At 37.1% G+C, this 14,949-nt stretch overlaps 2 protein-coding genes across 2 annotated transcripts; both read left to right on the forward strand.

The window, feature by feature from the left end:
- Positions 1-648: 648 nt before the first annotated feature.
- LOC110923651 lies at positions 649-1,429 on the forward strand. The gene is made up of 2 exons (XM_022167717.2): positions 649-741; positions 1,088-1,429. Exons 1-2 carry the CDS (start codon positions 667-669, stop codon positions 1,427-1,429), a joined length of 417 nt encoding a protein of 138 aa, XP_022023409.1. The 5' UTR covers positions 649-666.
- Positions 1,430-6,985: 5,556 nt separating this feature from the next.
- LOC110925835 (putative F-box/FBD/LRR-repeat protein At4g03220) lies at positions 6,986-10,006 on the forward strand. Its single transcript, XM_022169665.2, has 3 exons — positions 6,986-7,967; positions 8,677-8,874; positions 9,500-10,006. The coding sequence occupies exons 1-3, from the start codon at positions 7,008-7,010 to the stop codon at positions 10,004-10,006; spliced, it is 1,665 nt and encodes a 554-aa protein (XP_022025357.1). The 5' UTR covers positions 6,986-7,007.
- The last annotated feature ends 4,943 nt before the right edge of the window (positions 10,007-14,949 follow it).

A 14,949-nucleotide genomic window follows, 5' to 3' on the forward strand; every position in this document is an offset into this window, starting at 1 on the left:
AATAAATCATAAAACTATCCAATTCAACTCCAAAATTTTACATCTCAATCTAAATTTTACAATACACATGGAAGGTTCAAGCAAGAGAGGTGGGGGTTCGAAAAAAAGAGGTTCGGGTACGAAGAAAAATCCCGTTAGACCCAAGGTTCGAGCGAATCTTGGCGAGCCGACGCGCTTTAGGTTACAAGACGAACCCGACTAAGTCCCACCCTTTCAAACCCAACAATATCCACCCTTTCAAACCCAACAATATCCACCCTTTCAATCGCAAACGTACCAAAACCAACCGTTCGTTCCACCGTTTCAACCTCACCAATTTCAATCGCAAACGTATCAAACCCAACCCCACACACTCGACCCACTACTAGAAGACAACACCCTCATTCATCATTTTGCAAACGCGTGGCGTGAACCACAACAAAGTCTTGGCGAGGAAGAGGAAGAAAAAGAGGAGGAAGAGGAAGAGGAAGAAGAACAAAATGATGGCGTTCAAGAAATCGCTCCAATCGGCCGACAACTTTGGACGAGCGAGGAGGAGGTGTCCTTGGTGAAGGCGTATTTGCACATCTCGGAGAGTAGGAAACATGGGAACGGGCAAAGAAAGGATGCGTTTTGGAGACGGGTCATTAATCATTTTAGGCAACTTCCGGTGCAAGGATACGAAACATGGACCAAATGACGTCGAAGTGGACGGATTTGAACGGGAAAATTAGCAAGTTCAACGCTTGTTTCATTCAAAAGGTATGTTTTTTTATTAAAGTTTAATAAAAACAGTTTTTAAAAAAAACAGAAACGGTTTTATAAAAAAACAGTTTTATAAAAAAAACAGTTTTATAAAAAAACAGTTTTATAAAAAAACAATTTTATAAAAAAACAGTTTTAAAAAAACAGTTTTATAAAAAAACAGTTTTATAAAAAAACAGTTTAAAAAAAAACAGTTTTATAAAAAAACAGTTTTATAAAAAAACAGTTTAAAAAAAAACAGTTTAAAAAAAACAGTTTAAAAAAAACAGTTTTATAAAAAAACAGTTTTAACAAAAAAACAGAATTTGTTAAAAAAAAACATAACATTTTATATTTTTTGTAGAACCGAAACCCACAAAGTGGAGCGAGCGAGGCGACGATCATGCAACAAGCCACCGAAGAGTATTGCCGAGTGTACAAAAAGAGAACTTTTCCACACGTGGGGGCATGGGAAGTTGCGAGACATCACCCGAAGTGGGTCCCCGTTGAGTTGGTTGACATGCGTGGTCCTACGGCTCCAAAAAAACGAGGCGGTTCGAAAAGATCAAAGACATCCGAGTCGGGGAACTACACGACTTCCGCGTCGGATAACTTGCCCGAAATGAACTTAAACGACGACCCCCTTGACGAACCCGATCAACCCCTTGACGACCCCGTTGAAGAAGATACACCCACAAGGCCATGACACAGACGAGGTGGTGAATCGTCAAGCAAAGGTAAGGAAGCGGTGGCGGAGTCGATCATCAGAATCGAAGAGGAGAAAATGAGCCACTTCAAGAAGGCCGAACAAAGAAAAGAAACAATTATGTCTCTAAAAGTTGAACGCGAGCAGGCGTACAAGGAACACTTGAAAATGATTGAAAGACAAAATGATTTAAAAATCTTGTGTGAAAACCACGCCCATCTCGACGAACCGTTCAAGTCAATTGTCATTCAACAAAAGCGCGAGATTTGCGCAAAGTGGGGTTGGGAGATGCCACCCGTTTAGTTGTTTTTTCATTTGGCTATGTAATTTATTTTTTAAGTTTAATGAAATTTATAATTTAGTGTTTTATTTTTAATTTCTAAATTTTAAAATGAAAATTAAAATATTTTGGAGTGATAGAATCCCATCACTAGTGATTTCACCCCTCCTACATTTCTATCACTAGTGATAGAAATTTGGTTGATGACATGGCATGATTTTATTGGAGAATGAGAGTGATAGAATATATCACTAGTGAACCACCCCTCCTCCCCTTATGTTGCATTTATTTATTTAGTTCAAAGTACTTGTAATTCAATTTAGTGTAAACATCGAATAACAATTCGATTAATGTTGCTTTTGTTGTGCAATTTTTCTATCATGATCTCCTTAACAATAAACTATTCAACTTTTTAGATATTTATACGATATTTTATAGTACATAAGAGGATGATCACATAGTAATTTTTTTTCTTTGTACAAAAAACGGTTTGGGTCCGCCGACCCAATAAAACCGATTTGGCCCAAACCAGTTTGGGCTAACCCGAGCCAATAGTTTGGTATAGGTTTAGGGTTTTTGTGTTGAGAATTAGTTCCATCCCGAACCAATTTAAGCCCGCCCTAAAGAATGATAAAAACTGGTTTAAACACGAAAATATGTTTTAAACTCGATCCAAATTTGTTTGGGTGGGTTGGGGGTTTAAACCTTAAAAACTGGTTTAGGCCAAACAGGTTTGAGAATAAACAAGGGTGGGTTGGGGTTTTAAACCTTAAAAACTGGTTTAGGCCAAACAGGTTTGAGAATAAACAAGGGTGGGTTGGGGTTTTAAACCTTAAAACTGGTTTAGGCCAAACAGGTTTGAGAATAAACAAAAAAATCCGGTTCGGTTTGGACCCAAACCAGTATTTGTACGCCTCCCAACACAGTAAGGCTCGAAGAGGTTTCTTAGGAGTTATAGGGCTTCACTAAAATGTGGCATACTAACACGGGCTAACAAACCCTAACTTCCTATACGTAAAGTTTACCAGTATATATATCACGCTTCTCATCTTCTCGACTTTTCGTATCTTCCAAGATGGATACATTCCACAGTGCTCGGAGCAATGGACATGCTGCTGTTTGACGCCCACAATAATCGTAAGTTTCCTCTCTGTTAAGTGCTAATCAACAGTGGCGTCTCTGAGAACTCATGTACCATGTTCGAACTCGAAAAATGTGCTCTTATGCCTTAACGATAAACAATGCAATTACGGAAATAACAAGAGCGTAGTATTCGATAAACAATGCAATTACCAAAAATGAGAAAATTATAGTATTCAAATGAGTTACATTACACACCGTAATAACTAATAAACTAATAGCTAACCAATGATTCGTGCAGCCCTCCTTGCATTCTTTATAACAAATTGGTGGTTCAACTCTTCACAATTTATATTATCTAAGACTTCGTTTTCAATTAGTAATGGGCTCAATTAACCTAGCGGGCTAAATTCTAAAGTCGAAACCATAAAAAATGATGCGTAAAGGAGCCTTATTTGAAATTGGTATGGATTTACTATTTTAAAAAAATTAACATATATATATCGGATTTTTTTAAAACCATATGCCCTGCGAAATCATGGGCCCTGTGCGAAAGTCCTCCCCGCAAACCATCTAAGCCTCCCCTGCTAATTAACATAATGTTATTGTAATATATCCAGTTTTCTTTTCTTTTTTTTTTATATGCCAAGATGAATATCCTAGTGTTGTGTTTTAGTTTCATCTTAAAGGAGTTTTTCTACTAGTTCTACCAATTTATCAAATATATAAATCGGTGGTTCAGAAGCTGAAAGTAAATTGCAGGCTTGTTATGTCCTAACTGTTGTATCTAATCAAATTGCAGTTTCTGGTGGTTTGGCAACGGAAAGTTTAACAAAGACATAAGAACCACTAAATTCTAGCCGAAACAACAAGAAAGGAACCGACATATGTTTGAATCTTTATTTCTGTAAAAGTAGAGTTGGGAGAGAATGGATTCCAGGCATGGTAAAGTTAGAATGAATGTAGAAGGTGATAGACTAAGCACCTTGCCAGACGATCTTATCCATAAGATCCTCTTCTTTCTTGGAATTAGATATGCAGTCCAAACAAGTGTGTTGTCACCTAGATGGAGGTACATCTGGACTACAATGCCCTGTCTCGATTTCTCAAGTGAGGATTTGCATTATCGCAGGTTCTTCAAATTTGTTACACGTTTTTTGTCTGGCCGAAATAATCAAACAGAAGTGCATTGTGTCAAGCTCGCTTTTCATGAAAAGGATGGCCATCTGTTTGTCGAAAGAGTTTTGGAATTTGCGTTCTCCAACAATGTCAAACAACTAAACATTACTTGCTTGTATGAAACTGAAAATGTGGGGTTTTTACAGGGGTTTTTACAGCGTTCATACGAAACCCCTCTTTCTGTCTATAATTCTCAGTCTCTCGAAAATCTCACTTTGTCCTTCACTTACTCCTACACTTACAGAAGTTACATTACGATCCCACCTACATGGTACATGCCGGCGTTAACAACACTGAATCTCCTTTGTGTGGTATTGAATGCTGGCAAAACTACTGAAAAGTACGACAGTCTTTTCTGGAATTGTGCAAACTTGAAGAATCTCACCTTAAAGGGTTGTAGAATAATGGATGGATCGAAAGATCTCAATATATGCCACCATGGATTATCTAATCTAACACTTGAAAACGGTATTGGGGGAGTCAATGTGGTTACACCTCAACTTAAGAATCTCACTATAAGAAATTGGCCAGGGATTCATCTTATTTCCGCACCCAACCTTGCCTCCTTGCTTTATAAAGATGATGATTATGGTAGACTCTTGAAGATTTCTACCGACCTTCTTCATTTGCAGAAAGCGGATATATGTATTCCGCAACACTCTGGATCATTGCAATCACTTTTTTCCGGCCTCCCTCTCCAGCCATATATTCATAATATAGTTTTTCTTCTTCAACAGCTCCGTAGTGTCAAATTTCTTACGCTTAACTTGGAACTTGTCAAGGTATGCTGTTATTGGTCATTAATGTTACACTGCGAATCTAACAAAGATTTTTAATATAAACAATGGAAATATACGTAAGATTAAAAAGAAAGGCATATTAAGATGGCATAAATGTACTCCCCTTTTGTAAACATCACTTTTTTGACATTACTTGCAGCTTCTATCTTCATCAGCGGAACTAATCTCAAATCAACCTTCTCCGTTTACCGACTTAAAGAGTTTAAAGATTTATCCAGCTGATATTACCATCCCAAAGGTAACCATGTCTACTGAAGTCAAAAACTTTTTGCTAGATAGTTCTCAAGGTGCCACCTTTACACTGGTTTCACATGAGGTATGCCCACCATAAAGTGTGTTTTTATCTTTCATACATTTTACTTATTGCTTTGCTATTCTAAATCAAACCATCTATTTCTACAAGAAAGAACATTTAATATTGGAGTTTATTATATATGACGAGTATCGATGTTTCATGCTTATTTTATGATCCATGGAAACTATGCAGGAGGCTAGAGCTATTAGGAATGTTTCATCGGCAGAAAACCTTATGAGAAAGTTGCAAGTACTACTAGATCAGTGGACAGAAAATAGTGAAATATATACGACTGATATGGAGCAGGACAAGGCACCAATGGAAAGCCATAGGGCAATAATGTATGAGCAAGTGAAAGTTGAGAATGATAGGGCACAACTAGACGTGAAAATGAAATGGCATTTTGGGGAAAGAATGACACACATCGAGAGCTATTGGGAAGGTCTGAAAGTGCAGTTTGAGAAAGGGTATGAAAATACTGGTCACATAATTTCAATGGTGCGGGATATTGAAGGAGTACTGACAAAGCTGCCTGCATCATATCGGGATAAGTTGGAAGGAAGGTTTTCTGGTTTGTGTGTAGAGGCTGAGACAATCATGGATAATGTGATGGATTGTATGAAGATCAAATGCGGTAAGACGCCACATCGTTCAAATGTCTCCTCTCATGAACTTGTTACGTCACCACAGCGATCTTCTTGACAGTTTGTTAGTTGGGATGCTCACGCTTTATATTTGTGTTAATGGACTTTAAACAAGGATATGTTTTTTTTGCCTGTAATATCTTTCACTTATGATACTTACCTTCCAGATGATCTAAGGCTTTAATACTTTTTGAGTTTATGCTATTACTTTAACCCCCTCGTTGGAGTGGGTATTCGTCTTATTGTGGATAATTTATTTTATACTAGGTTACAATCCTTTGCATCACACGAGTTGAAATATGTCCCCCATGGTTTTCTTTTATTATATAATATAGATAGATATAGATATGGATGTCGATTATACCGTTTTCTCTTCATTACCTTTTTTAGTTGTTTAATAATTTTCATTTGAAAATGATTCTTACTAATCAAAACATCTAAGATACAGATGACCTAAGAAAACAATAGTGAACCATGCAGACAAGATCTTGTAAACTTGTTTTAATTTCTTAAAGAAGTATTCAAAGGTTTTCTTAATCCCAAGGGTATTTTGGTCATCTGATAACCACTACTAACTTTATAAATATTATGTACAGGATATTAGGGTACACGGGAACCGTGAGAACTCGCTCATCAATCAATTATCCAATCATCGGTTGACACATAAACCTCCTCAATTTGAATGTGCCAAACACGGATTCACTTACGCCAGTGTTCCAGAGCTACCCCATGTGTTGATACACCTTTTGTGGACGCGACTCGACTCGGTTCGGTTCAACTTGATTTCAACTTGGTTAGGTTCGGCTCATGCCCGACGTCACGACATTCCTCCGTCGTGCGCCCCTTCTCCCTCTTCACCCCTTTAATCAGAATCAGATTTAGGGTTTTTTGGATAGTAAGTTCCTTTCGATTTTGATTTCGAGTTTGACAAATTCTCTCCTCGTATACACTGATAATCTATGCTTATTTTCTCACGCTCACACTCAACCGAACTAAAAGCTTGTTTGCCTAATGAATATGTTACTCTTATGTTTTAGTTTCATCTTAATTTATGAATGAGACCTGTACTTGAAGGCTATCATGACAAGCATCATCCATATTGATCACGCTCCCACAAACTGATAATGTTCCCATTTTCATTTGTTTTGAGTTTTGGTAATGACAAGTTGTTTAATGCCAATAAAACAACTTTGTTTATTGAGTGTGTAGTTTGTGCTATGTCCTAACTGTTGCTTGCAATCAAATTGCAGTTGAACCATACAAAAGAAAAGGCATATAAGCAACTTCGGTTTAGGCGAGAATGGATTCTGGGTATGGTAAAACTAGAGTGAAAGTAGAAGGTGACAGACTAAGCAACTTGCCGGATGATGTTATCCACAAAATCCTCTCTTTTATTGGCATTAAACAAGCAATCGAAACAAGTGCTTTGTCGTCTAGATGGAGGTATGTCTGGACTTCAATGCCCTATCTCAATTTCTCAACTAAAGATTTTCGTACGTTGCGCAAGTTCTCCACATTTGTTGAACATGTTCTCTCTGCTCGGAATAATCAAACAGAAGTGCATTCTGTCAACCTCACTTTTCGTGGAAAGATTACCCATGTGTTTGTCAAGAGAATTTTGGACTATGCGTTCTCCCACAATGTCCAACAGTTGAACATAACTTGTTTGTCTGGAAAGAAGATGGAATTCCCTCTTTCTCTCTTTAATTCTCTGTCTCTCAAGCATCTCACCTTGACTGGGAATAATTACAGAGATGCCATCCTGATTCCATCTACTTGGGAGCTGCCAAATTTGGTCACATTGAAAATCTGTGCTTTCACATTGAATGCTGACGATACCGGCAAGTGTCTTGATCTTTTCTCCAACTGTGCAAACTTGAAAAGTCTCACCTTACGTCATTGTAGACTGAGGGGCTTGAATGGTTTCAATATATGTCATCCTGGACTATCTAGTCTAACACTTAATTTAATTGGACATGATGGTTGTTTGCGTGTCAATGTGGTTACACCTCAACTCAAATATCTCACTATTATACTTTGGCAAGGGGTACTTTCGATTTCCGCACCCAACCTTTCCTTCTTGCATTATAAAGATAATTCCTATCGTTTGGAGTTTTCTGCCGACTTTCTCTGTTTAAAAAAGGTGGATATATGTGTACCGTATATCTATAAAGATAAGGAACATGCTCATAACATTGTTCGTCTGCTTCAACAGATTCATAGTGTCGAATTTCTTACACTTAGCTTGGAAGCTATCGAGGTATGCTGGTATTGGTCTCTAATGTTGTCATTCGCATATAACAAATATTTTCAATATAAACAATGGACATCTCTTGTGATTGCAAAAAAAAAAAACATTAAAAAGATGCGATTGTGAAAAACAATAAAAAGATTTGTACATACAAACAACGAAACAAAATTAATTAATTTTTGACAAAAGAGGTATATAAAGTGCTTACATGAGTCTTACCTAGGGATGCAAACGAATTAAACTTTTCGCGAACAGTTCATGAGCTGTTCGGCGCCTCGGCGGGAAGTTCGTCTGTGTTCGTTCGTTTAATAAATGAACGAACACGAAAAAAATTTTCGTTCGTTTAGTTAAATGAACGAACATGAACCGAGGCCGCGTTCGTTCATTTATGTTCGTGCACGTTCGGTAACGTGTTCGTTTGTTAGTTTTCGTGTGCGTTCATGAACGTTCGTTTGTGTTCGGTTCCTAAAATTAACAAACGAACACGAACAAGTTCATTTCCATAACGAACGAACACGATCATAAAATCCCATTCGGCAAGCGTTCGTGAACACATGTATATCCTTAACAAGTGTTCGTTCGGTTCGTTTGCAGCCCTAGACTCATACTACGTCTTCTATTTGACTGCTTTACTTACATGACGATTAAAAAACACATATTCAGGAAAATAGACTTTTATATCTTTACTTACGTTTATGAGATTGCATTATTTTTTCAGCTTCTTTCTTCATTCGTGGAACTAATCTCACATCAACCTTCACCATTTGCCAACTTAAAGAGATTAAAGATTTATCCAAACTGTGTTTCTCGTTTGGCCGAGGATCAAACAAAACCAGAAGTAACTATGTCTACTGAAGTTAAAAAGTATTTGCTAGATAGTGCTCCAGGTGCCACCTTAACAATGGTTTCACATGATGTATGTACGCCATGAAATATATATTTGTCTTCCGTACATTCTACTTATTGCTCTGATTACCCAAAGTTCTTATTCAAGTACACCCTATGAACTAAATTTGTAAGTTGTTCTCAAGTGAACTATCAAAATATCATTTAATATGTTTCATGTTTATTCAGGGTGCAAACGAGCCGAGCCGAGCCCGAGCTCAACCAGGCTTCGAGCTCGATTAACTTTCGGTTCGAGCTTTGTTTTCAAAGCTTGAGCTCAGCTCGTTGGTAGTTTCTCAAGCTCGAGCTCGTTATCATTTGTTAATCAATATATTAAAAAGATAATATAAATCATAGACTCGTTTAGGTTTGCGAGCTTGATAAGTGAAGCTCGGACTCCGGCTCGGCTTGTAAACAAGTTTAAATAACCTCAGCTCGCGTACTAGACAACTTTATATAAGGGATAAATGTTATTAGATATTAACAAAATCTAATATTACACTAAGGTTCAACGAGCCTGACGGGCTTTACATGGCAGTCTCGAGTTCGGGCTCGATAAATAAACGAGCTTTATTTTAGGCACAAGCTCGGCTCGGGCTCGATAAGGCTCGACTCGTTTGCTCCCCTACTTATTATGATCCGTGGAAACCATGCAGGAGACTAGAGCTGTGATGAATGTTCAATCTGCACGAAGCCTCATGAGAGAGTTGCAGGAGCTGCTAGATGAGTGGAAAGAAAATAGTGAAACAAACACGGCTCATATGAAGCAAGACAAGGCACCAATAGAGAGCCGCATGTCAACGGTACATGAGCAAGGGGAAGTTGAATACCATAAGGCACAACCAGACACAAAAATGGAAGGGCGTTCTGGTGGAAGAATGACACATATCACGTGCTATTGGGAAAATCTGAACAAGCAGTTTAAGAAAGGGAATAAAAAAACTGATCACATACTTTCAATGTTGCAGAAGATTAAAGGCGTACTGACAAAGCTGCCTACATCACATCGGGCTAAGTTGCAAGAAAGGTTTTTTGGTTTGTCTGCAGAGGCCGAGGCTATCATGGATGATGTTATGGATTGTATGAAGATCCAATATGATAAGAAGCCAAGCCGTTCAAGTGTCTACTTTCATGAACTTGCAGCATCAGAACCGCTTTCTTGAAGATCCTATTTGGTCTTTTAATTTGTTTTCAGGTTCCATCTCCATGTTAATTGTGGGCTAGAGCTATAGTCGGCTGCCCAAACTAACGTTCACCCTTTTGGCGCAATTTGGGATGGTGAATTTATATATTTCTTGTGCTTATGGGCTCGTATCTATGGACATATTTTTTTTTTTACTTTTGGCTGCTACTGTACGTAGACTAGACTAGACTAGACGGGCACTCTTACTGATTTTTGGTTTGTGAATCTTCAATTATTGTATTTACCTATATGAAAGGCTTAAATGGTTTTTTTGTTTGAGGGGACAATCTTGACCCAAAGCCTTCCAAATGGGTCAGTTTGGGTTGCTTTTAAAATTATATGGGTTGGTTTGGGTAAGATATTTTAACTAAATGGGTCACAATGGGTCACTTGAAATTTCATCTTGTTGTTTTCGGGTCAAAGCGGGTGGACAACATTAAAGAAATGGGTCGATGTGGGTTGGTGTCTTAAAGAAACGGGCAGGTTTCGGATCGGAATGGGTTTCGAGTTGGCACAAGTATCCGCGCGAGACGGGGTACGGCATGAAACGGGTTTTGGATCGGAACGGGTTCAGTTAAAATTGAGTTTCGGGCCAAGACGGGTTTCGGCATGACGCAGGTTTTGGATCGGAACGGGGTCGGTTCGGGTCGAACCGTACCGTTTCGAGTCGAACTGTTTCGACCAGTACCGTTTCGACCCGTACTGTTTCGAATCGAACCGTTTCGACGCGAGCCGTTTCGACGCGAACTGTATCGGCGCGTACCGTTTTGACGCGAACTATTTCGGCACGAACCGTTTTGACCAGTACCGTTTGGGTGACCCACTTGGAAGGAATCATAAATGCTTCTGTATATATGTGTATGTATATACATTCTATTTCATATCAATGGAATTTCAGCTTTAATATCATCTGTTTCAGCTTTAATATCATCTGTTTGCGTTAATTTCACACAGACTTATGCTAGCTAGCTTAATTGATTGAATTGCATTTGTGGTGTTTGAAAAGGTATATTCTTAATTTGGTATTGTGAAATTTGGTCTATTTGTTCTTAATCAGCTTAAATATCATATTCTTGTTAGTTGGTACTGTTATAAATTTGTGTAAACCTAATTTTATGTCAAAAGTTATGGCTTCAAACACAATTCTTGATTGTGGAGATGGCAAATCCACTTCTTTTTCTGTTTACTATTATCTGGTCTGTATTGATTTTTAATTATGTCTGGAAACCACTAGAATGTTCTTGACGTTGTGTTTTAACAAGCAGATTAATACCGTTGTGTTTTAGCATTCATGCTGATAATGTTGGAAGATTTCTTGACGATGTGTTTTACCACATGCTGGAGGATTTCTTGACATTCTGTTTTAACAGCAAGCGGATTAATACAGTTGTGTTTTAGCATTCATGTTGGTAATGCTGGAGGATTTCTTGACGCTGTGTTTTACCATCCATGCTAGTAATATTGGAGAATTTCTTGACATTGTGTTTTAACAGCAGGCAGATTACTAATATGAATAAATAGAAGATTCTTAATATTATATGTGATATGAATTTTGTTGCGTATAATCTACGGTTGTTTCCATGTTAATTTTGTTCACCAAAATTATAAGAATTTTATCAATTCTAAGGTTGAAAATTGGGTCAATTGTCCTCAAATTTCAAAATTTAGGGTCTACTTTATGTTTACAGAACAAAATAATATTCAACTTTTTAGGCTCAATTCCTAAAATTCTTCAAAAATTTAACCGAATATGAAGCTTGAATGCTATGAAATAATTCTAAACTTTAGCATGAATGCTATGAAATAAATTTTATACACATAGAACTTAAAAAAAAACATTTTTTAACCAACTCGACCCGACCCGACCCGAAACCCGTTCAGACCCGAACCCGCTCCGACCCAAACCCGTTCCAACCCGAACCCATTTTGACTCGAACCCGTTTCGACCCGAACCAAAACAACCCTTTTTTTAATTGACCCGTTTTGACCCGAACCTGTTTTGACCCATGACCTGACCCGATCCGACCCGTTTGCCAAGTCTAGCTTTTGTAATTAAGTCTACGGTTCTATCTTCCGAGTTCATGCTGTATTTTTTAGGGGGGGGGGGTTGTAAATATGATACCGAACCCGTTTTGACCCATGACCTGACCCGATCCGACCCGTTTGCCAAGTCTAGCTTTTGTAATTAAGTCTTCGGTTCTATCTTCCGAGTTCATGCTGTGTTTTTTTAGGGGGGGGGTTGTAAATATGATACTTACCTATTCGATGATATAAAAGCATATAAATCATATGAAAATAACTTTCAAAAAATCTCCATATACAAACCATATGAAATTATGATACTCTACAAAATTACCATACAAGTTCAAAATTAGTTCACAAGTTCGTTTGTAGAGTAATTGTGATACTCTTCAAAATTACTTTACAAAGATCAAAATTACGCTACAAGATACTTTTACAAAATTACTCTACAAGACAGTTTTACAAAATTACCATACAAGATCATTTGTAGAGTAATTTTGATAAGTACGAAAATGCACCGCGTTTTTCAGCAAAACCTTCAATTCGTACATTTTGTACGTTAAAGGTATTTGTATTTGATCTTTTAAGTATTACGACACATAACTATATACTTTACTTTCATCTATAAATAGTTTATTAAAAGGTTAGAGAATATACTAGGTTTTGAGAATATACTTTTTTCAGTAAATTGCAAAAATCGTCCCTGAGGTTTAGGCCTGTTTGTCAGATTCATCCAAAATGACTTTTTTTTGTGCCAAACAGCCCTCCACCTTTGGCATTTTTTGCCATTTTCATCCATACCACTAACTTAGTTTACTTTTTATATTAAGTTGAAGGGTATTTGGATGAAACTGGCAAATATAAAACCCCAGGGACGATTTTGGCAATTTACTCAAACTCTTTTTAATTTCTTTTATTTAATTAATTTAGTCACATATATATAAAATAGAATATACATGCAGTTTTTATAAAAAAAAATTAATAGTTTTGTCACATAATTTTTATAAATTTTCTTTCAAACCACTAACTTAGTTTAATTTTTCTGTTAACGTGAAGGATGTTTTAAATTTTATAAATTAAGACAGAAATTAATATCCAGTTTTTTATATAAATCGGTTTTATAAAGAGAAAACGATATATAAAATTGTAAAAATGAATAAATATGTATTTCTTTTAAAGAATTGTGAAAAATCCACAAATATTGGTAAAAATGAATAAACTTGTATTTTTTTAAGTTTTAGTAAAATAAGGGTAAAAAAAACATTATTGTAAGACCCTCAGTCCATTTATACGATTTGTGTATAAATTTCGATTATAATTATTTAATTTTGTTTACACATACATTACAAAATATGCATTTCTTAAAAACTTTATGTAAGTGCAGTTCCTGCCGGGTAACTGTCGGTTATCAGTTATGTGTCAACCAAAGCAGAAGTCCAAGTTAAAGTCAATGATAATGAAGATTATCAATTACTGAAGGCATTCCGGACGACTTTCTAGTGTTTCGGATTATTGTATTGATTTGTATCCCGGACAATGTGTTTTGTCCGGGTTTAGTCCCTAGCCTATATATATGTTTGTGTTGTATAGGATTAGGGCAAACATAGAGAGAAAGAACCCTTGAGTGCTTGGTGCACCTCTCACAAGATCCCACCTATTCTCCATCACTGTGTGTATTCTAGAGAGAGAGAGAGACTATGTGTTAGTGAGAGAAAGCTAGGTTTAGATCTTTGTGATCTAAACCAGCTTGTAGATGATGTATACTCCTTTGGTTTGTGTAATCTGTGATGACTGATTCATCAATAAAGAGATTCATCTTCTACATATTTCTATCTTGTTCATCTTATGATTGTTCTTCATGTCTTGAATCAAGTGCAATGTTTGATGTTCGTCATCGATCCAGTGCTATAACAGTGGTATCAGAGCATGGTTACCGATTCGGAATGGTCTAACCGCCTTCCGAATCACCATTGCTCTTGATTTGATGTTTGTTTCCACCAAACATCTTGAAGACGTGAAGATTTTGGTCCAGATATGAAGATATTCGAGCTGTGTTGGAGAGAACTGCTGGGTTTTTGGAGATATAGGGTTTTGATCCAAAAAAAAAAGGATTGTCTGAGTTTAAAACTCTGTGTTTGTGTTTCCGGGGTTTTTGGTGAACCAGTGTGAAGTCACACTGGGGAGATTGTCCGGAGACTAGTTACTGAAGCTTGCCTTTGAGCGTTGTCCGAGTTTTTACATCCTTTAAAAGGTCAGAGGTTTGGAACTCCAAAAGGTCAGAGTTTTAGAACCTTCAAAAGGTCAGAGTTTTGGAAACTCCAAAAGGTCAGAGTTTCGGAAACTCCCAAAGGTCAGAGTTTTGGAACCTCCAAAAGGTCCGAGTTTTGGAACCTCCAAAAGGTCCGAGTTTATTATTCTTTTAAAGTTTCCGAGTTTTAAAACTCATCATCAGAGTTTTAAAATCCACTCCAAGTTTTGATGTTCCGAGTTTTAAACATAGAGATGTTGTTCCGAGTTTTTCTCCATCAAAGTGCTCCGAGTTTTAGATTAACAAAATTGTTCCGAGGTTTGGCCTCTATTTTACTGTGTTCCGAGTTTTGTCAATAGTCCGAAGTTTGGCCTCTCTTTTCAAATAGTCCGAGGTTTGGCTTCTGTGTTAATCAGTCCGAATTTTAAGTTTCCTTTCCTTTGGTCCGAGTTTAAGTTGCATTTCCTTTTGTCCGAGCTTAAGTGCTAGGTATGAGTTCTTAATTGGTCCGAGTTTTAAATTCTCCGTGTCCGAGTTTCTAGTTTAATATTAAGTCCGAGTTTGTTTGATAGTAGTATTGTGTCTGAGTTTTGTGAATCCGAGTTTCAAAAGTTCATTGTAGTCCGAGATTCATAACATGTGATCCGAGTTTT

Source organism: Helianthus annuus, chromosome 17 (assembly GCF_002127325.2).
Source record: "Helianthus annuus cultivar XRQ/B chromosome 17, HanXRQr2.0-SUNRISE, whole genome shotgun sequence".
In the NCBI taxonomy this organism is placed as follows: Eukaryota; Viridiplantae; Streptophyta; class Magnoliopsida; order Asterales; family Asteraceae; genus Helianthus; species Helianthus annuus.